General features: G+C 41.3%; 1 protein-coding gene across 3 annotated transcripts in view; it reads right to left on the reverse strand.

Moving 5' to 3' along the window:
* SUGCT (succinyl-CoA:glutarate-CoA transferase) overlaps positions 1 to 24,547 on the reverse strand; it is a 1,486,943-nt gene that overhangs the window by 280,671 nt on the left and 1,181,725 nt on the right. For 2 of the 3 annotated variants that reach the window (XM_068236374.1, XM_068236376.1), the window contains exon 13: positions 19,092 to 19,155. In XM_068236374.1, the coding sequence (XP_068092475.1) occupies positions 19,092 to 19,155 (64 nt within the window). Of the gene's footprint in view, positions 1 to 1,993; positions 2,076 to 19,091; positions 19,156 to 24,547 lie in introns of those variants that run through there. The other variant, XM_068236375.1, reaches the window with a different exon arrangement.

Raw genomic sequence — 24,547 nt, forward strand, 5'->3', positions numbered from 1 at the left:
CAGTTATCTGTCTGCTAATTGAAATGGAATTCTCCTTTTCAAAAACATTTAATGCAAAGAGATTTGTTTAGCACTGATACTTTTTTTTTTTTAGCAAGAATGGAATTTCACTAAAAAGTTGGTGTCTTGTCGCATGACCCAGTCTCCTTACAGCTTCAGTTTACAGAAGCCCACCCTGATATTTTACTGCTGATTTTGTTGGTACAGTTTAGAATTCATAGTTCCAATATTGTTGGATAACATATAACGGAAACTAAAATAAAGAAAAGTACAGAAATTTAAGTTTACCAATATCAGTAATCAAAAAAAATGGAGAAACCACATCCATTAAAATCCCACATTTTGTTAAACTTCATTAAAATCCACAATCAGGAGACACATAACAATGCAAGTAACTTCCAGACCAAAGTACAGATCAAATGTCAAAGCAGAGAGGTCTCCGATTGCAGATTTTAATGGAATTTAATAAAATGTAGTATTTGTAAGAAGTGTGAATTGCAATACTGGTCCAGAAGAAGCAAAGCTGACCCAAAACATAACACATAACACTAGAACCACCATTGGAGGGATCGTGGACCGCCGTACCTGTTATGTTACATTCATGGGAAAGGTGGCCTCCAATCCCCTCTACCAATACATCAGTGAGAGATCTGGACTAGCAAAACATCTTGACTGAGCCTATTGTTCTACTCACCCTTTCTGCTTCATGCCACTCCGTAGTGCGCTGTGCCATCTACCCTCCTTCCACCCCTCTACACATATCCTTCACAGCAACAGAACATGTCACAAGCATCAAGCAAGTTGAGAAAGGTTATGAGAAATAAGGCAAACACTCCCCTAGGAAACGGTACCAGGCAAACTATGGAGTTGACTAAAACTGTCAGCACCAACTGCTTCAAGAAGGTGATTTATATAAGCAGGAGCTAGGCATTCTGGTACACAAAGTTTCATGTATGATCCATTGTTTGGCAATTCATCCAACTATAGCCATAAGACCATGGGCAATAGGGTGCACATGTCAGACCACGATTAACCCCAGTGGTAATGTGATATTGCATTCCTCACATGTAACTTCTGGATGACAAGAGGAGCCCACTTATCAGTATGAGCTGAATAAAAAGTGCTTACCAGCTTTGGGGCACCACATTACAAGCATGTTTCAGTGAGTTCTATTAGACACTAAAACCTTTTTACTTGATTAGATACTGTAGACTGTGAGGATTCTACTCCTTTTGTCATCAAATAGAATAGGAGGTAGTGGAAAGGGTTTCTGTCTATGAATAGAATCAGGAATAAATGGTTTGAAGCAGGATACATGAAACACAGGATGGGTGCTTAGAGTTTAGTGTAAGCTGATAAGCAGTTTCATCGATAACCTTTTAATAGGCATTGGTCTGATTATTGCAGGACCAAGTTTCTTTGTTTTGAGTTCACAACAGATCTGTAAACCATAATGAGTCAAGGCAAGTTATCTCACAGCTGGAATAGGAAACAAGCTAGGTGATACTAGTAGGCACCCTCTGGAGATGACAGCTCTGACTGCTTTCCATAGATGGTTTGTACAGGCAGGAGTCAAGCATTCTGGAATGCAATCTTCTGTTTTGGATTTTCTTGGAGGTCCTCAGGATTTTTCATTACATGCTTCCACACACCTGTGTTGTGAGGATAAGGCTAACATTGTGTGCTAACATGTATGTTCTTTAAAAGAAAAGGGCCTCCCACTCTTAATGCTAATTATTATTACACTGATTGAGACAGCTGACATTAATTTAATCTTAACATGGACTGAGCTTCCAGTAATTTTGTCACACACAAATTTACAGTTAATTAACATGCCTGATGTTTCAAACTCAACTGTGTCTTTGAGTTCTCAATATCTGGTTTTAGGATTTGTGTGTAGAAAAAAAAATCCACATTTATGTAGATATATTGAAAGTTAATTAAAACACTTCCACAGCACACAATGAAACATCTTTATTTCATATATAAAGTAGTTGCTGTAGAAATTCATGGCTCTGTGTTCTGTCTCCAGTACCCATACAGAAAACACAGAGGCTTAACCCTTTCAGTGCTCCCTGCAAAGTGAAACCAAGTTAAAAAAAATGTTAGGATTTTTATTAAGGATATTAAGGTTATGCTGTGGCTGATCTTTTATAGGAGAGAGAAAATTCTGAATTCCGTTCCAATTTACACATTTTCATATACATATATTTACTGTATAAATACAAGATAAATTCAATCTCTTAATCCTATAACAATGTGAAACTATGTTTTGTTGTTCAATGATACCTGTAGCTTATCCTGACATTATTTTGTAAATAAACTTGACTTGTTTTCTCAAAAAAAAGATAAATTCAAACACAATTTCAGATTTACAAAGTCAATAAAACAAAGTGAAAGAACATGAAAAATACATTGTTTGAAACACAAAGATAGTATTGTTAAGTAACATTTTTAGACTGAGTAAGGTTTAAGAGTTTAATAATGTAGCTTCCCACTTTCTGTATGGAAGTTGATAGTCTACAGTTATAGCTCTATTTCAAGCTTGGACTCCAAATCCAATTCTTAGGTGGTATATATGATTTTCCTTTGTTAAAATAATTTAGAATTTACAGCACATTTTACCTGTACAGTGTATATCAATTTGTCGTTTTTCTTGACATATCCTTGGACATTTCTTTCAACTCCCTCATCTTGCACTTTGCACATGTCCCAAAAGGGGTATACGCTTTCTCAAATATAGATTAAGTAATGTATGCAGATGATTGCAGGTTCCCACTGGAACATAAAAGCTTTCCTACCTGCATAAAAAACTCAATAGCCAAATCCCAGACTGCCAATAAGTTCCAGATGTGTCTATGTGTCTACACAAATGTGCAAAAAAGCATATGTGCAAACAAGGACATATATATATATATATATATATATATATATATATATATATATATATATATTATACAAGTATGAATGATTAGTTCTTTAGTTTAATCCTAAAAATCACATTACTGTTAATTGTCATTAGAGACTCTCATTGCAGAAAAAGGCCTGCTTAATTACACTTGCTAAGGTCTACTTAAAAGTGTTATAAGGCTCTTTCTATATAGTGTTTCTACATAAGCAGTACATCTCCCAGTTTATAAATCTAGAAATACAAATTCGCCGATACAGTAAGGCATATATGAAGAGACCTCTTTTCAGTTTTGACAAGGTATGCAGAATTGCCTATCATCATGACTGCTATGCAATTGAACTACCACATATAAGAAAAAAATGCTCTATTTACAATGGGCAATAGATATGGTTACTCCTGTACACATGGTACATAAATAAATTCCAGTTACACAATTCACTTTCAAATCAGTAATTTTTAGCAGTATGATTCTGAAGCAGTTGATATCCCTTAACACCCCACCCCCTGTGTACTGTATGCCTCTATCCCCCCTGTAATAACCCACTGATCACCTGTCAATCACCCATCAATCACCCCCTGTCACTGCCACCCATCAATCAGCCCCTAACCTGCCCCTTGCGGGCAATCTGATCACCCACCCACACCAATAGATCGCCCGCAGATCCGACGTCAGATCACCTCCCAAGTGCATTGTTTACATCTGTTCTCTACCCTAAACACCCACTAATTACCCATCAATCACCCCCTATCACCACCTGTCACTGTTACCCATCAGATCAGACCCTAATCTGCCCCTTGCGGGCACCTAATCACCCGCCTACATGCTCAGATTGCCCTCAGACCCCCCTTATCAATTCGCCAGTGCATTATTTACATCTGTTCTTCCCTGTAATAACCCACTGATCACTGTCAATCACCTGTCAATCACCCATCAATCACCCCGTCACTGCCACCCATCAATCACCCCCTGTCACTGCCACCCATCAATCAGCCCCTAACCTGCCCCTTGCGGGCAATTTGATCACCCACCCACACCAATAGATCACCCGCAGATCCGACGTCAGATCACCTCCCAAGTGCATTGTTTACATCTGTTCTCTACCCTAAATACTCACTAATTACCTATCAATCACCCATCAATCACCCCCTGTCACTGCTACCCATCAGATTAGACCCCTGTCTGCCCCTAGGGCACTCAATCACCCGCCCACACCCTCAGAACGCCCTCAGACCCCAGCCCTGATCACCTCGCCAGTGCATTGCTTGCATCTATTCCCCCCTCTAATCACACCTTGAGACACCCATCAATCGCCTCCTGTCACCCCCTAGCACACCTACCCATCAGATCAGGCTCTAATTTGCCCCGTGTGGGCTCCTGATCACTCAGCCAAATCCTCAGATCCCCCTCAGACCCCCTTCCGATCACGTCCCCAGTGCATTGATTGCATCTATTTTCCCCTCTAACCACCCCCTGAGACACCCATCAATCACCACCTGTCACCCCCCCAGCACTCCTATCCATCAGATCAGGCCCAATATAACCTATCATCTAAAAGGCCACCCTGCTTATGACCGGTTCCATAAAATTTGCGCCCTCATAGACCACCTGTCATCAAAATTTGCAGATGCTTATACCCCTGAACAGTCATTTTGAGACATTTGGTTTCCAGATTACTCACGTTTTTTATTTTTTGTCACAAGTTAGCGGAAAATTGATTTTAATTGTTTTTTTCACAAAGTGTCATTTTCCGCTAACTTGTGACAAAAAATAAAATCTTCTATGAACTCACCATACTCCTAACGGAATACCTTGGGGTGTCTTCTTTCTAAAATGGGGTCATTAGTGGGGTTCCTATACTGCCCTGGCATTTTAGGGCCCTAAACCGTGAGGAGTAGTCTTGAAACAAAAATGACCTGTGAAATCCTAAAGGTACTCATTGGACTTTGTGCCCCTTAGCGCAGTTAGGGTGCAAAAAAGTACCACACATGTGGTATCGCCGTACTCAGGAGAAGTAGTATAATGTGTTTTGGGGTGTATTTTTACACATACCCATGCTGAGTGGGAGAACTATCTCTGTAAATGGACAATTGTGTGTAAAAAAAAATCAAACAATTGTCATTTACAGAGATATTTCTCCCACCCAGCATGGGTATGTGTAAAAATACACCACAAAACACATTATATTACTTCTCCTGAGTACGGCGATACCACATGTGTGACACTTTTTTTCAGCCTAGGTGCACTAAGGGGCCCAACGTCCTATTCACAGGTCATTTTGAGGCATTTGTTTTCTAGACTACTCCTCACGGTTTAGGGCCCCTAAAATGCCAGGGCAGTATAGGAACCCCACAAGTGACCCCATTTTAGAAAGAAGACACCCCAAGGTATTCCGTTAGGTGTATGGCGAGTTCATAGAAGATTTTTTGTCACAAGTTAGTGAAAAATGACACGTTGTGAAAAAAAAACAATAAAAATCTATTTCCGCTAACTTTTGACAAAAAATAAAATCTTCTATGAACTCGTCATACACCTAACAGAATACCTTGGGGTGTCTTTTTTCTAAAATGGGGTCACTTGTGGGGTTCCTATACTGCCCTGGCATTTTACTGGCCCTAAACCGTGAGGAGTAGTCTTGAAACAAAAATGACCTGTGAAATCCTAAAGGTACTCAGTGAACTTTGGGCCCCTTAGCGCAGTTAGGGTGCAAAAAAGTGCCACACATGTGATATCGCCATACTCAGGAGAAGTAGTATAATGTGTTTTGGGGTGTATTTTTACACATACCCATGCTGAGTGGGAGAAATATCTCTGTAAATGGACAATTGTGTGTAAAAAAAAATCAAACAATTGTCATTTACAGAGATATTTCTCCCACCCAGCATGGGTATGTGTAAAAATACACCCCAAACACATTATACTACTTCTCCTGAGTATGGCAATACCACATGTGTGGCACTTTTTTGCAGCCTAACTGCGCTAAGGGGCCCAAAGTCCAATGAGCACCTTTAGGCTTTACAGGGGTGCTTACAAATTAGCACCCCCCAAAATGCGAGGACAGTAAACACACCCCACAAATGACCCCATTTTGGAAAGTAGACACTTCAAGGTATTCAGAGAGGGGCATGGTGAGTCCGTGGCAGATTTCCTTTTTTTGTCACAAGTTAGCAGAAATGGAAACTTCTTTTTTTTTCTTGTCACAAACTGTCATTTGAAACATGTCAGGTGGTCAGAAAAGTCAGAGATGCTTAAAAATGGGAAAATTCACTTTTTGCACCATAGTTTGTAAACGCTATAACTTTTACCCAAACCAATAAATATAGGCTGAATGGGTTTTTTTTTTATCAAAAACATGCTTGTCCACATTTTTTGTGCAGCATGTATACAGAAATTTTACTTTATTTGAAAAATGTCAGCACAGAAAGTTAAAAAAAAACATTTTTTTTGACAAAATTCATGTCTTTTTTGATGAATATAATAAAAAGTAAAAATCGCAGCAGCAATCAAATAGCACCAAAAGAAAGCTTTATTAGTGACAAGAAAAGGAGCCAAAATTCATTTAGGTGGTAGGTTGTATGAGCGAGCAATAAACCGTGAAATTTGCACTGGTCTGAATGGAAAAAAAAGGCTCTGGTCCTTAATGGGGGTAAAGCCCGCGGTCCTCAAGTGGTTAAACAATTTCATGCAGATAAATCATCAGGTCATCCTGGGGTTAAAAAAAACTATTAAGCTTCTTAGGAGAAGTGTTTGGTGGCCATCTCTTAGCAATGATGTTGAATCTTTTGTGAAATCATGCTCTGATTGTGCCTGAAGTAAAGTGGCACGAACTACACCTCAGGAAACTCTCTTGCCTTTGCCCATTCCATGAATTTCGTGGTTGATCTTCCAGTTTCCCAGGGTAAAACTGTCATTTGGTGACAAGCAAATTCCTTGCGCTTCCACTCCAGGAAACAAGTTACTTCCACAGATTCTTTTACTCCTTTTTGGTTAACCATGCACTGCGCTGTTCCAGTTTTGTGGAATGCAGGCAATCTATAGAAAGAAGGAGCACTCCATAGTGCATTACCAGTTTTAACTTTATTCGCAAGAAAAATTGGTACTTACAAGATGTATGATTAAAATGCACCTATCAGCGGTGAGACTGATCTGACGAAGGCGCAGAGCAACGAAACGCGTAATGACGTCACATGTACACCAAGACTAGGCCCCGCCCACCGCCCTGTGAGACAAGCTCCAGGAAGACCGGAGACCGCGCTGCTGGCCACAGCCCATGCACAGTCACAGCAGAAGGTGTGTAGCGGTTGGCCTCACAGCTGATAGGGGCATTTTAATCATACATCTTGTAAGTACCCATTTTTCTTGCGAATAAAGTTGAAACTGTTTGGTAATGCATCATGGAGCGCGTCTTCTTTCTATAGGTAAAACTGTCATTTGGGTAGTGGTGGACAGTTTTAGTAAGATGTCACACTTCGTACCTCTTCCTAAGCTGCCTTCAGTGAAGGAATTGGCTCAGATTTTTTGGAAAATATTTTCAGAATTTATGGTGTTCCTGAAGACATTGTTTCTGACAGAGGGGTACAATTTATCTCTCAGTTTTGGCAAGCTTTTTGTGATAAACTGGCAGTATGTTTATCATTTTCTTCTTGGTTTCATCCTGAGTCTAATGGACAAACTGAGAGAATGAATCAGTCATTGGAACAGTATTTGAGGTGTTTTGTTTCAGATTGCCAGGAAGAGTGGGTTCAGTTTTTACCATTTGCTGAATTTGCTATGAACAATCAGGTTAACAGTTCCACCAAGATGTCTCCTTTTCAGGTCATCTATGGTTCTAACCCTAAGTTCAATGCACTTTTTGGTATTTCCAATCTTCCTGAATTAGAAGAGTGGTCCACGAGGTGCAACCAAATTTGGAAACAAGTACAGGAAAATATTAGGAATGTTGTAAGTACCCAGAAATTGTTTTTGGATATGCACCGAACTGCTGAAGTTGAATTTAAGCCTGGAGATTTAGTTTGGTTTTCTACCAGTCACATTCCATTATGGCAGCCATCTGCCAAGCTGGGACCCAAGTCCATTGGTCCATATCCAGTCACTGAAAAGATCTATTGGGCATCCTATAGGGTTAAATTGCCCAGATCCATTAGAGGGGTTAACTCTTTTCATGTATCACTGTTGAAGTCTGCTGTGAATTACAGGACTTCGGACTCACCCCCTCCACCCATGAAAGTTGATGGTCAACAAGAATTTGAGGTAGAGAAAATTCTTGAATCTCATATTGTAAGAAACTCTTTGCAATATCTAATTGACTGGAAGGGATATGGACCAGAAGAAAGATCATGGATTCCTGCTAAACAGGTTCATGCTGACTTGGCAATAAGGGAGTTTTATGAGAAAAATCCTGGGAAACTCAGGTTGGAGTGTACAGAGTCCACTCTTAAGGGAGGGGGTACTGTAAGATACACTTGCCGCTCATGGCGGTAATAATCCGAGACCCATGCTGAGGTGCAAGCCTCTGGGTCTCGGCCTGTCTCTGACATCACTGGAGCGCATGGCGCTATGCTCCCATTAGATAAGCGGTGGGTGCGTTCTCAGTACGCGCTCCGCCGCTGTAAACAATAACCACATGTGCGTATAGCATGTCAGCAGCTCTGCTGACACGCTCTCTGTGGATTGGTTACTTTGGATTCCTTTAGTTCTGATTGGTAGTTGCTAGTATAAATGAAAGGTGAGCACTCTGTCATCGCCCGTGAAAGCCTATGCTGGGCTTGTTGCTGAGATTGTGCTCACACCAAGTCCTTGGCTTGCTTAAGATTTGTGCCTGTCTCTTGACTAAGCTTCTTCTAGATTGGATTACCTGTTATTGACCCGGCTTGAACCTGACCATGTTTCTGTATTGGATACCTGTTACCGACCCGGCTTGAACCTGACCACGCTTCTGTATTGGATACTCTGTTACAGACCCGGCTTGGATAGAAGGATTTGCATGGACGCTGCCTGCATTGACCGTGGCCTGACTGACCTCGCATCTGTCTAGTGATTATACTCCAGCCATTCCTTGCCACCTTGTTACATAGTTACATAGTTATTTGCGTTGAAAAATGACATACGTCCATCGAGTTCAACCAGAGAACAAAGTACAACACCAGCCTGCTCCCTCACATATCCCTGTTGATCCAGAGGAAGGCGAAAAACCCTTACAAGTCATGGTCCAATTAGCCCCAAAAGGGAAAAAATTCCTTCCCGACTCCAGATGGCAATCAGATAAAATCCCTGGATTAACATCATTAGGCATTACCTAGTAATTGTAGCCATGGATGCCTTTCAACGCAAGGAAAGCATCTAAGCCCACTTTAATTGCAGGTATAGAGTTTGCCATAACTACTTCCTGTGGCAATGCATTCCACATCTTAATCACTCTTACTGTAAAGAACCCTTTCCTAAATAAATGGCCAAAACGTGTTTCCTCCATGCACAGATCATATCCTCTAGTCCTTTGAGAAGGCCTAGGGACAAAAAGCTCATCCGCAAAGCTTTTATATTGCCCTCTGATGGATTTATACATGTTAATTAGATCCCCTCTAAGGCGTCTCTTCTCTAGACTAAATAAACCCAGTGTATCTAACCTTTCTTGGTAAGTGAGACCTTCCATCCCACGTATCAATTTTGTTGCACGTCTCTGCACCTGCTCTAAAACTGCAATATTTTTCCTGTAATGTGGTGCCCAGTGTCTTCATCTGGAATGCTTCAGCCTGTAGGCCTCTGGTGGCTATTCAGTATTCTGTGTTACATTACCTTGGTGTGTTTGGTGATTGCTGTCTGCCAGATTGTATGCTACATCTGCCTGCAGGGTATTGTAGTTTGTATTAAGCAGGAGTTTTCCCAGGTGTTAGGGCTGGTTTATATGTCAGTCATATGGGCATACAGTCTGACTCACAGCAGGTGACCAGACAAGCCTGACACAGTGTAAGAGGTTACAATTTAGGTATATTATAGTAATTATAGATTTTGTGTAGTGATGCTGTATCGCATTCTGAATAATTTATTTCACCAAGTACAACAGAAATGTTTATGGCACATACAGGGTCAGTGATGGTACAGTTCAAATCAAATAAATAAACATATTCACTTCACGTACAGAACACAAAGTACACAAAGTATCCATAAGCACAGCATGTGTAAGTATAGCCGAGAAAGACCAGAAGGATGGCCTGAGAGCTATATTCAGTGGAGCAGCCACTATCCCAGCAGTGCTCGACTGCTCTGCAGCTCTACAGGAGCCCCAGAAGGTCCACGAGAAAAAGAGAGGGGAGAGAGAGGTAGTGAGAGAGACAGAAAATATATAGCTCTGGTGTAGTTCAATGCAGCTGGAGGCCTAGCAATCAGATGGCAGATCAGCAATCAATCAAAATGAATGGCAGCTGCTAGAGGAGGATCCCACATCATACAAAAACGCTTCCGTGTGGCAGTATGAAGCGTTTTCTGGCATACGGCACATGGCCCCACATCCAACCAAAGATGATGGAGGAGATCCAGTGCCATCTATCAAAATATCAGTTTGTGGGGATGACAAAAAAGTCACCCTTTTTTCCCGCATGGCTGATTTAATTTTAATCAAATTTCATTAGTATTCCTTGGATTGGTTTCACAAATAGAGAAAATCAAGTTATGCATTGAGAGTCCAAGAAAAAATGTATTCACTTTGGTCAGTCGTGTGGGCCATTATCCAATTCCCCTTTTCTCCTAAGATTTTTCCTAGGTAAACATTTTAATCTGGTTAAAATACATTTTTAGCTGCAATTGAAAAAGTGCCAAAAAATAGGTGAAAAAGTACCGTCAAAAGAGTATTTGAATATGTGAATATCACATAGGAGAATACTTAGGAAAAAAAGTGCATTGAACTAGAACCATTATCTTTAAAACCCTGCTTAAAAAATATCACTGAGCAGGAAATGGTTATTTACTAATTAGTGATTTTGTTTTCAGACTTAGTGCCATGATTAAGCTCTACCAACTAAGTTTACTTAGCTTCATCACCCTCTCACGTTGGGAACTGGAAAGTTAAAGACACATTAAGAAAAAAATAATTATTGACAAAATACTGGACAACAGTCCACTTCCTCAGGTCAATAACAGTGTATGGAAGAGAGTGCAGTTTGGCTCAGTGCTCATTGAACTATATTTTCTTCCATAGAATTAATCACATCAGGAAATGCTGTGATAGATGTGTACCAGCAATAGAGACACTTGGACACTTCAATTTCAAGGAGTCACATAGGTGGTCATAAAAACTGTATAGTAAACTCTGTATGAAAATATTATTATAAAGGCATGTAACAGCATAAACAGTAACACAGTTCTCAGAAAATAAAATAATCAGATGATCTCTTATCTATACAAATTGACAGGTCAGTTATTTTTAGGGTTGCTCGTAATGAGCAAACTACGACAACGTTTAATTACGCATAATTTTCCGCAATTACGCATTAAATTACGCATTTATGCGTAAGCTGAACGTAGTTCTATGTGGACGGTTAAGTCCTTATGTGGAAAATAGACGGCAATCATTGTACAATAGTGAAATGCAACTGACTGTACGCATAAAAATGTATGCGTATAGCATATTTGTGAGTGACTTCCCTATATACATGTGAACTACGCTTAACAGGCGTAATTACGCATATCGGTTGATTTTATGCGTAAATTCGTAGGCGTAATTTATAAACTTTGCTTTACAATTACGATGCGTAATTATGAATTACGATGCGTAATTACATTTTGGCGTAGTTTATGCTCACCCCTGGTTATTTAAATGTTAATTTAAAATGACATCAATTGTTTTCGTAATACAGTATTAAATGTTTTTTTTTTCTTGCGATTTCTTCATTGACACAATTAATCAACCTCTTAAAGACTAGCAACTCTTAAGAACAGAGGTTCATTCAAGTGTCTTCAATCAGGTATTGAAAACACCTGTCGATGTTAACGAGCAGCAATCAAGTAAAATAAGCACCAATTAGGCAGATTTAAAATGACTGTAATATTCAGCGCCTTCTAGACATTTACTGGTCTGTTCACAAACATGGTGAAGTCAAGAGAATGGTCCAGGAAGACAAGAGAAGAGGTGATTTATCTTCACAGAAAGGGCAATGGCTATAAGAAGATTGCAAAGATGTTAAACATACCAAGAGACACCATAGGAAGCATCATTCGCAAATTCAAGTCAAAGGGCACTGTTGAAACGCTACCTGGTTGTGGCGGAAAGAAGATGCTGACTTCGACTGCTGTGCGCTACCTGAAGCGCAAAGTGGAGAGAAGTCCCTGTGTGACTGCTGAGGAATAGAGATGGCCCGAACCTCCGATTTTCGGTTCGCAAACTTCCGCGAAAGGTGCGGTTCGCGCAAACTTTCGCGAACCACAATAGACTTCAATGGGGAGGCGAACTTTGAAAATTAGAAACACTTATGCTGGCCACAAAAGTGATGGAAAAGATGTTTCAAGGGGTCTAACATCTGAGTTTTTGCATGGATGAGTGGCATAGACGACAAAAGTCATGGGGGAAAATCTGGATTTGACGCAAAGCAGTGTTTTAAGGGCAGAAATCACATTGAATGCTAAATTGCAGGCCTAAAGTGCTTTAAAACATCTTGCATGTGTATACATCAATCAGGGAGTGTAATTAGAGTACTGCTTCACACTGACACACCAAATGCACTGGGTAATGCACCGCAAACAGCTTTTTGCATAGTGACGGCCGTGCTGGACTGGTGCGCACCATGCGAGAGTGCAGGCCGTGGCGGTTTTCAAGCCCATATGGTCGCTGGGCTGTGGTAGCTCAATGATAGAACTACAGTGACTGTCCAGCTGATCAAATATGGTCTGTCCACAATGAAGCAACAACCTTATTATCTTCTTGTATGTAGGTAGGCATAGGTAGGTGCCCCAGTATAGGTAGATAGGCATAGGTAGGTGCCCCAGTAGTTAGCTAGGCATAGGTAGGAGTCCCAGTATAGGTAGGTAGGCATAGGTAGGTGTCCCAGTATAGGTAGATAGGCATAGGTAGGTGCCCCAGTAGTTAGCTAGGCATAGGTAGGAGTGCAAGTATAGGTAGGTAGGCATAGGTAGGTGTCCCAGTATAGGTAGATAGGCATAGGTAGGAGTCCCAGTAGTTCGCTAGGCATAGGTAGGAGTCCCAGTATAGGTAGGTAGGCATAAGTAGGTGCCCCAGTAGTTAGCTAGGCATAGGTAGGTGAACCAGTATAGATAGTTAGGCAGGGCCTGGCTGGCACAGTAATAGCAATTACCAAGGTCCAGCTGCAACAGATAGGGCTGTGTCAGTGGGCAACACAAAAAAAAACACATCAGGAGAACATTAGCTCTCAAAATAGCTGTTGAGGGGTGCTATTTTGGCAATAACAATCAGCCAGGAGCAAGCCAACAAGCCTACAAGAGCCTAACTAATCTTTCCCTATGAGAGTCTGCCAGCAGCTGTCCCTTCACTAATTAATGCAGGCACACGAGTGAGAGTAATGGCCAGCGCTGCCTGCCTTTTATAAGGGGGGGAGTGGCTCCAAGAGAGAGTGTAGCCTAATTGGCTACAATGTGCCTGCTGACTGTGATGTAGAAGGTCAAAGTTGACCCTAATGGTGCACTATGGGGGCGAACCGAACTTCCGGAAAAGTTTGCGTTACATGGCAAACGCGAACCACCGGAAGTTCGCCTGGAACCATTCGCGGGTGAACCATTCGGGTCATCTCTACTGAGGAACTGAAAAAAGATTTGTCAGATGCAGGTACTAAAGTTTCAGCTCAGATAATAAGGCGCACACTGCGTAATGAAGGCCTCCATGCCAGAACTCCCAGGCGCACCCCCTTGCTGTCTCCAAAGAATAAGAAGAGTCAACTGCAGTATGCGAAAAGTCATGTGGACAAACCACAAAAGTTTTGGGATAGTGTTCTGTGGACTGATGAAACAAAATTAGAATTGTTTGGGCCCATGGACCATTGCTATGTTTGGATGAGGAAGAACAAGGCCTATGAAGAAAAGAACACCTTGCCTACTGTGAAGCATGGCGAGGGGTCAATCATGCTTTCAGCTGTTTTGCTTCTGCAGGTACTGGGAAGCTTCAGTGTGTGCAAGGTACCATGAATTCTCTTTAGTACCAGGAGATATTGGAAGAAAATATGATGTAGTCCTTCACAAACCTGAGGCTTGGGAGACGTTGGATTTATAAACTTTGCTTTACAAATACGATGCATAATTATGAATTACGATGCGTAATTACATTTTGGCGTAGTTTATGCTCACCCCTGGTTATTTAAATGTTAATTTAAAATGACATCAATTGTTTTCGTAATACAGTATTAAATGTTTTTTTTTTCTTGCGATTTCTTCATTGACACAATTAATCAACCTCTTAAAGACTAGCAACTCTTAAGAACAGAGGTTCATTCAAGTGTCTTCAATCAGGTATTGAAAACACCTGTCGATGTTAACGAGCAGCAATCAAGTAAAATAAGCACCAATTAGGCAGATTTAAAATGACTGTAATATTCAGCGCCTTCTAGACATTTACTGGTCTGTTCACAAACATGGTGAAGTCAAGAGAATGGTCCAGGAAGACAAGAGAAGAGGTGATTTATCTTCACAGAAAGGGCAATGGCTATAAGAAGATTGCAAAGATGTTAAACATACCAAGAGACACCATAGGAAGCATCATTCGCAAATTCAAGTCAAAGGGCACTGTTGAAACGCTACCTGGTTGTGGCGGAAAGAAGATGCTGACTTCGACTGCTGTGCGCTACCTGAAGCGCAAAGTGGAGAGAAGTCCCTGTGTGACTGCTGAGGAATAGAGATGGCCCGAACCTCCGATTTTCGGTTCGCAAACTTCCGCGAAAGGTTCGGTTCGCGCAAACTTTCGCGAACCACAATAGACTTCAATGGGGAGGCGAACTTTGAAAATTAGAAACACTTATGCTGGCCACAAAAGTGATGGAAAAGATGTTTCAAGGGGTCTAACATCTGAGTTTTTGCATGGATGAGTGGGATAGACGACAAAAGTCATGGGGGAAAATCTGGATTTGACGCAAAGCAGTGTTTTAAGGGCAGAAATCACATTGAATGCTAAATTGCAGGCCTAAAGTGCTTTAAAACATCTTGCATGTGTATACATCAATCAGGGAGTGTAATTAGAGTACTGCTTCACACTGACACACCAAATGCACTGGGTAATGCACCGCAAACAGCTTTTTGCATAGTGACGGCCGTGCTGGACTGGTGCACACCATGCGAGAGTGCAGGCCGTGGCGGTTTTCAAGCCCATAAGGTCGCTGGGCTGTGGTAGCTCAATGATAGAACTACAGTGACTGTCCAGCTGATCAAATATGGTCTGTCCACAATGAAGCAACAACCTTATTATCTTCTTGTATGTAGGTAGGCATAGGTAGGTGCCCCAGTATAGGTAGATAGGCATAGGTAGGTGCCCCAGTAGTTAGCTAGGCATAGGTAGGAGTCCCAGTATAGGTAGGTAGGCATAGGTAGGTGTCCCAGTATAGGTAGATAGGCATAGGTAGGTGCCCCAGTAGTTAGCTAGGCATAGGTAGGAGTGCAAGTATAGGTAGGTAGGCATAGGTAGGTGTCCCAGTATAGGTAGATAGGCATAGGTAGGAGTCCCAGTAGTTCGCTAGGCATAGGTAGGAGTCCCAGTATAGGTAGGTAGGCATAAGTAGGTGCCCCAGTAGTTAGCTAGGCATAGGTAGGTGAACCAGTATAGATAGTTAGGCAGGGCCTGGCTGGCACAGTAATAGCAATTACCAAGGTCCAGCTGCAACAGATAGGGCTGTGTCAGTGGGCAACACAAAAAAAAACACATCAGGAGAACATTAGCTCTCAAAATAGCTGTTGAGGGGTGCTATTTTGGCAATAACAATCAGCCAGGAGCAAGCCAACAAGCCTACAAGAGCCTAACTAATCTTTCCCTATGAGAGTCTGCCAGCAGCTGTCCCTTCACTAATTAATGCAGGCACACCATTGAGTGTAATGGCCAGCGCTGCCTGCCTTTTATAAGGAGGGGAGTGGCTCCAAGAGAGAGTGTAGCCTAATTGGCTACAATGTGCCTGCTGACTGTGATGTAGAAGGTCAAAGTTGACCCTAATGGTGCACTATGGGGGCGAACCGAACTTCCGGAAAAGTTTGCGTTACATGGCAAACGCGAACCACCGGAAGTTCGCCTGGAACCATTCGCGGGTGAACCATTCGGGTCATCTCTACTGAGGAACTGAAAAAAGATTTGTCAGATGCAGGTAATAAAGTTTCAGCTCAGATAATAAGGCGCACACTGCGTAATGAAGGCCTCCATGCCAGAACTCCCAGGCGCACCCCCTTGCTGTCTCCAAAGAATAAGAAGAGTCAACTGCAGTATGCGAAAAGTCATGTGGACAAACCACAAAAGTTTTGGGATAGTGTTCTGTGGACTGATGAAACAAAATTAGAATTGTTTGGGCCCATGGATCATTGCTATGTTTGGATGAGGAAGAACAAGGCCTATGAAGAAAAGAACACCTTGCCTACTGTGAAGCATGGCGAGGGGTCAATCATGCTTTCGGGCTGTTTTGCTTCTGCAGGTACTGGGAAGCTTCAGTGTGTGCAAGGTACCATGAATTCTCTTTAGTACCAGGAGATATTGGAAGAAAATATGATGAAGTCCTTCACAAACCTGAGGCTTGGGAGACGTTGGATCTTTCAACAGGACAATAATCCCAAGCATACCTCCAAGTCCACGAAAGCATGGCTGCAGATTAAAGGCTGGGACATTTTGGAGTGGCCATCGTAGTCACCAGACTTAAAGGGAACCAGAGATGAACGATTCACACAAAATAAACATATCAGTTGATAGCTTGTAAAGAATAAATGCTCTACCTGATAATTTCGCCACTCTGGTGTGCCTTTTTGAGTGTTTTTTATCCATTATTGCTCCAGGAAATATCCAATATGGCCACCGGCTCATATCCCTTCTGCTTCCGGAGTATGAGTTGTTCTGGATGTGCTGTCTAGGCTATATGAGACTATAGACAAGCAGGGCTGCTGCAGCCTTTCATCTGTCTGCTTTCAGCTTGATTATTCTGGTATGCTGTGTGGCTGCCTGTAGGAAGTGTCTCTCATAGAAATGAAACTGCATACAGTAGATAATGACAGGCTGCACACTGCACACAGAAACACTTGTGTGTGTCAGAGCTTCTCTCTTGGCAGCAGCAGCCCCTCCCATGTCAACAGCTCTGAGTATGAAATCTGAGCCAGGAGGGGGAAGGCTTGGGCTTGAAAAGACTCCACAGAAAAGTGACTCAGCTATAATGATTCCAGGTCAAACCTCGACTGAATAGTCGGTGGATTCTTATCACAGTTGATAATAGATAGATTAGACTGAGAAGAATAAAACTAAAAGCAGGGTAGGTGTTTACTGTCATGTTCCCACTGATAAATGTAATAAAATACATGAGGGTGCTTCGTCTCTGGTTCTCTTTAAATCCGATTGAGAACCTCTGGTGGGACTTACAGAAAGCAGTTGCAGCGTGCAAGCTTAAGAATGTGACTGAACTGGAGGCTTTTGCCCATGAAGAATGGGCTAAGATACCCGTAGATCACTGCAAGACACTTATATCAAGCTATGCTTCACGTTTAAAAGCTGTTATAACTGGAAAAGGATGTTGTACTAAGTACTAAGAATGAATATAATTTGGGGGTTGAATAAAATGGCTAATGATGTGAGCACAGAAAATACATTTGTGGTTATTTCATTATAAATGTTATGTTATATTTGTCTGACTTACAAGTGCCTCTTTGATTTAATTGTAAACAAGATGACTGAAATGATCAAAATCAAAGTCAAACTGGCCAAAACAGTCAATTTCAATGGGGGTTGAATCATTTTGAACACAACTGTATGTATTAGATGTTAAAATAGTAGAAAAAATAAAAAAGATGAATATGAAATATCACAAATGAAAAAAAAAAATATATGTATTTTGAGCTTCACTGGCTGATTTCACTTGATTTTTTTTTTTAACAATTCATTTTGCTTTACTCTTGTGTCTTAAAGAGAAATTCAACATGTAGGACTTACTTATAAGTCACTAAGTCAACTGTTACCTCCTATATTGTTAGAGAGTGGTTTACCACAACATTTAGGCTGCTTACACACAGAGACGTTACAGGCGCACATTAGTGCAGCCTGTAACGCTCCCCCAACGCACAGCAATGTAACACAAGTGGGCTGTTCACACTGACCACGTTGCGTTACATGTAACGCTGCACATCCTCCCGAAAGTGCAGCATGCTACGGCGTTACAGCGGCTTGAACCGCGTTAGACTGTTTGCACATGCTCATTCATGTTAGGGAGGAGCGGAGAGCGGCCAGGCACATGGCTAATTATTATTCACTGCACGTTGTGACGTGCAGTGTTTACTTCCTGGAGCGGCCGCTCTGTGCGGCGATTGGCCAGCGGGATCACGTGATGCCGCATGCGTCCAAGAGTACGCATCACGGCATCACGGACGCCAAAGTGAGCTGCACAACGAGGCTCACTCTGACGTCCACATCGAAGAGCACCAGGCCTTGCGTTAGGTGCACGTTATGCGACCTTAACGTAGCACCTAACGCAACGTCTTGGTGTGCAAGTAGCCTAAAACTAGGTGCCTTTTTAAAATGCATGTTTAGTACCAAACATATTGAACAACAAAAACAAATATGTAAAAAGCAGTACATATTCACTTGAGGTTTGCTTAACTTTGCATAAAAAGAAACAGATAGCGTGCATCTTCCGTCTTAAGCATACATATTTATTCCCACTGTTCAACATCAAAGTGGATTCTGTGCATAGTATATTCCATGATTGCATATAAAGACTGCAAATATTGTGGATATGATACCTTTTGAATCCAGGTGTAGGCCTGTCAGCATGGGAGGTGGGAGTGTGGGACAAATGTGGGCCTGGCATTTTTTTGCTTAACTTTGCCAGTTTATTATAGGTTATAGAGACATGTGAGTAAATCCTTGGCAGTTTGGGATGCTGTATTTCATACATTCACAAATCAGGAGATACCTAGATCAGCTATCAATAATATTCAATAATATTTACATTTATAAAATAATTCTCTAAACTGTCAAAATAAGTTGAAAATAAAACAGACCTGGAACAGATATCTTGCCTGCTGTGGGATGATCCATTTCAAGAATTAGGCCATTGTGTGCAACCTATAAATGTATCCAAAAAGTCAATAAAACCATTTAACTGTTATTTACAAAGACCACAAACATACTCAGTACATCAAAGTCTACAACAATCAATAATTATTCACCTGTTCTATGTTGAAGTCATGTGACTTTAAATAATAAAAAAATCTTTGCATTCCTACTAAAAAAAGAGACCACATTTTCAGTTCAGTTCAGATCTTATCTGCCAATAAGGGTAGAGTAGAGGGTGGCTGGCACCCAATGCTGGCTATGGCCACATAACCTGTGTCTGGAATCGTGATGTGCTCCAACCAACCATAATCAGATCAGTAGAATAGAACAGAAGCACTGGGCACCAGGACGTTTTGCTTCCAGATTAATTCACACAGTTACACACAGAGTTAAAAGCAATTAAGGAGTAGATGGTCTAAAAGCTGTTTTCCAAGAAAGCTTGCTTCCTCAGAGACCAAAGTTGGAATGTTCCCATTCATTGATCTCCAGGCTATTGGGGGGACACATGTGTGTGCGCGCACGCGATCACGCGAGGGAGCACGCAGTAGCGATACAGCAGCCGCCTGGACGTGACAATTAAATCCAGGGGGCATAAATGGTTAAAGGACATCCGAGGTGACATGTGACATGATGAGATAGACGTGTATATGTACAGTGCTTTCTCTGCCTGAAAGAGTTAAAAATTAGGTATGCAACTGACAGCTTCTGTCTGGGTTGGGACCTGGTCAAACTACCGGTCAAACTAACCCTCACCGATAAGGAATTGCAGCCATAAAACACTTTCCTGGCAGTAAATAGCTTCTGAGAACAGGAAAGAGATAAAAAGGATCAAAAATGTATACATTTTAGCTCTGGCATACTTCAATGAATGTGTCATTGAGAAGAGACAATGAAACAGTAAAAACTCAAAAAGTAGATTTAAATATAAAACAAAACTGTTGAATATCTAAAAAGTCATTTTTAGACAGAGGAGGACACATACAATTGTTGATTTCATTAGTTTATTTTCACCTCGGATGTCCTTTAAAATAACTTTTCAGTGCTGCAAATGAAAAAGTACCAAAAAGTAGGGGGAAAAGTACTGCCAAAATTATTATGAGTATTTTCTTGCTTGCCGGTCACTTAAAACGCATTGTATTAATAAGATGTGAAAATATCACCCAGGAGAAAACTTGGATAAAAAATGAATTGGATTAGGCCCATAAGATTAACATCTTTTAGGACTAGAAATCGTCATTTTTATTGCTGTTATTATTACTGTTATTATGCTGTATGAATGTATATAGAATTGACATATCCCACAGCACTTCATAGAGTACAAAGAAAATGATATGTTACTTGCTATCTTTTAGAAAAGCTCACAATCTAAGACCTAGCCTAGTCATAGTCTAATATTCTTATCATAATCTAAGGCCAATTTTGAGATGAACCTATTAACTTAACAATATGTTTTTGGGGAATTGGGTATAAATCAGAGTGCACACAAGGAAACCCACACAAACACATGGAGAACATACAAATGCCATGAAGACTATGTCTGGCTTGTTGATCACCATGAGCACCACGCTGTGGCGGTGTGGCGTTTAATATACATATTACGTGTGCACATTTGGGCTCCCCCTGCACCATTATTTGATGTAGTCTGACATGGCTTCTGGCTACTCAATTCAAAGTCTTAAGCCCCATCTACACCATACAATTTTTTGTCCGATTCGATTCATTGATTCTATTCAATCCAACATGTCCGATCGGGATTCAATTCAATTTGCCATTGTTTTGCAATGGAGCGGAGCTCCTACATCAGCCTGCTAGCCTGGGATCGCGGCTAGGAAATTAAAAAAAACCTTTTTTGCGGTAGTACAGCGCTGCGATTTAGCACAGTGCTGTATAGGGGAGATCTTAGTGACAAAGCTGTCCCCTCGAGTGGCTCACAATGGCATCATAGGCTGATGCCTATGAGAGGTGATCACTGATTGGATCTCGGGGGGGGGGGGGGGGGTTAGGGTAAAAAACCTGAGCGGTTCTTGCCTTTTTCATGATTGCTAACTCAGTAAGGGACCAGCCCTTAAAGCGTTGCTATCATATAAATCCGGCACAGCGGGTCTGAACCCTCTATAACAGTAATTATAGATTGACGGTATACCTTGAAATGAATCAGAGCACTCAGTATATGATTTTATATTAAAAATTGTATTTGCTTATCATACAGCATATATACAAAATATGAACAGTTCCAAGTAGCGTTTCCTTCTAACTGTACTCCATATCATCAAGGCTTTAGAGGCAAGCGATCATCAATCTTCTAAGCACATTCAAAAAAGAATATAACAGTTGTGTTATGTAGAATAAGATCAAAAGTGGTCTTATGTGTATCAATAGCTGTGTATCTAGTAGCTGTGTAAAACTTGTAGTAATCTTTTTAAAGAAATAGCATAAAAATAGCTTCTAAAAAAAAACTTCTTGCTAACATCTTAACAGAACTTAATGCTGAAAAATGAATAAAGTAAATCACCAGAATATTAAGCATATTACCCCTTCTCTGTCATCTCTTCAGCATCTAGAACCGCGTGTGGGAAGGTAGCTTCTGCCTCGTGTGTCTTCTCAGGAGATTGGTAGGCTAGGGCAAACTATGAGCTTTCTGCTCCTACTTTTATAGTGATTAGATGCAATATGGCTGCCTAATCTGAAATTTCCCTAAATCCCAGGTCTGGATTGGCTGAAACTTCCGTGCATCAATGCTTTATCATGTTTTGAATACCCAAGTCATAATATTATTGTTTATAAATTCCTTAATTACCTTATCTTGTGAGAATTAACATCATTAGCTGTGTTTACACATTGTGACATTTGATATCAGGTCTTATGACGTCTAATTAAAAATGGATGTCACCAGCCATCTTGTCTGCTGGTTGACTTATTTGCCCAAGACATTTGGACTTTCAAACATTAAACAATGTCATTCATGACACATTTCTGATAATGTGTCCTTCTGCTAATTAGTTTGGAATATGTCTATCCTTTTCCAAAAATAAAATTGGTCAGGTTGTTGACCAAGTAAAAAGTCTTCAGCAAATAGATGCTTATTGAGTTACACAGGGCTTCAAATATACTAATTTAAATATAAAGCTTATTATATAATTCTTCTTAAAACAATTAATCATATAAGATATAATTGCACATTAAAGGAATACTGTAGGCGGGGGTCGGGGGAAAATGAGCTGAACTTACCCGGGGCTTCTAATGGTCCCCCACAGACATCTTGTGCCTGCACAGCCACTCACCGATGCTCCGGCCCCACCTCCAGATCACGTCTGGAATTTCAGACTTTAAAGTCTGAAAACCACTGCACTTGCATTGCCATGTCCTCGCTCCCACTGATATCACCAGGAGCATACTGCGCATGCCCAGTATGGTCTGTGCCTGTGCAGTACGCTCCTGGTGACATCAGCGGGTGCGAGGACATGGCAACGCAGGTGCAGTGGTTTTTAGACTTTAAACTCTGAAATTCCAGAAGTGAACCAGAGGCGAGGCCGGAGCATCGGTGAGTGGCTGCGCAGGCACACAATGTCTGTGGGGGACCATTAGAAGCCCCGGGTAAGTTCAGCTCATTTTCCCCCGAACCCCCTACAGTATTCCTTTAAAACTTAATAATATAAAATCATGCTCTATATGCTTGCCTTTCCACCGGAAGATGTCACCATTTCTTCATGTAGATAACAAGCTGTATTAGTAATATTAATTATAAGACTATGAAACCGCCAGGTGGCATAATTGTCCTAAATATGGGACAACCTTGTAAAGTTCTAATATTTACATTCCAGAATGTTTCATTGTCAAAACATGGCATTATATTCTTGCTAATATGCGTCAATACTGTTACTAGCAGAATCCAGCTTTAAACTGTAATTCAAAATATTAAATGATATTATATGGAACTATAGAGTGTAACAATAATTATTTCTCTCTTTAGAAGAACTGTATTGATTATTAATATTTATATGTAATAACAGAGTATATATATATATATATATATATATATATATATATATATATATATATATATATATATATATTCATATAAATCCCATATATCAAACATATAACATAAATACAAATATCCCATAAAACCAAAGTACCCAATAGAAAAATACTCCTCATAAAAAACCCTCCAAACACAAAAGGGGCTGCAGTCCCCTATGTGCAAACCGGAACCTGCACCATAGATGACAGACCAACTGATGAAAATAGATGGTTGTAATGCCACTGATATTGATGGAGCAAACAAGGCCAGAAATGTTCAAGCCAACCATGCAGGGAGCGAAGGAAGCACATGAATGCGAGCAACACACATTTGAAGGTTTTCTTGAAGCATGAAAAGGGCACAAGGAGGCAAGTTCATGTGTGATGGCAACATCGATAAGCCCAAACTTGAAGCAAATAAATAGCAGATGAGCAAGCTGATGGCATGCAGGTTGATAGCATGTAGAACAAACTGACAGCATGCAAGATGAATGTGTGGGCATGCAGTCCCCCAATCGCAGGGTCTAGGCTGATGCAAGACAGATGATTGTCACAAGGTGTAGGCACATGTAGCAGATGATACAAGCAGTCCCCCAGTCGCAGGGCATGTGCAGCCAGTCAAGCAAATAGATGCATAAAGCGATGTCCCCTTATATTTACCAGACTCCAATGAAATGATCCAGAGGGCAGGCAAGTGTGGGCTTCCGCATCCTCTGTGCTGCCACACAGCTAATCCGGGTGATCCAGGTGTAAAAAGTGCAGATAGGTAAAGATGGGTGCAGGTTCCAGAGATTATGGAGGAGAGGAGACGCTGTCAGGAGGAGCCTGACATGTTTCGCCGCACCTGGCGGCCTTTTCAAAGGCAGACAGCGTTGGTATATGCATGGACGCCATAACGGCGTCCATAAATACTAAATGCGGCTGCGCAGCCCATCCCACCCCGTCCCCAGTCGCACACATCATCACCACACGCCCACAGTATTGTGGGCGTGAGGGCGGCCGACAGCTGGAGAGCATATGCGCTCCACCAAAGGACATCACAGAGCGGCGTCACATGGCGCCGAACGGATGACGTCGGAAGGGGGCCGCCCAATGGGGAAGGTGGAGGAGCGGAGCGACGGGTCAATGCGGACAGCGCAGCCGCTTAAAACAAACAATACGCATAAATAGACAGTAAACACACATAGTAAAGGTGATATAACATCCCCCATCGCCTGGGACAATAGGTGGCACAACAGGGGAGGAAAAAAGGGAATGTATAAATTATTGAAATAAAATGATATTAAATTGCAATCCCCAATATATAGATTCGCGTCATGGGCATGGAAGCACCCTAAATTCAGGGGCGTCATGTCCAAAACCTTTTACAGCTAGAATCCCG

The sequence above is a fragment of the Hyperolius riggenbachi genome, chromosome 5 (genome assembly GCF_040937935.1).
Source record: "Hyperolius riggenbachi isolate aHypRig1 chromosome 5, aHypRig1.pri, whole genome shotgun sequence".
NCBI lineage: Eukaryota > Metazoa > Chordata > Amphibia > Anura > Hyperoliidae > Hyperolius > Hyperolius riggenbachi.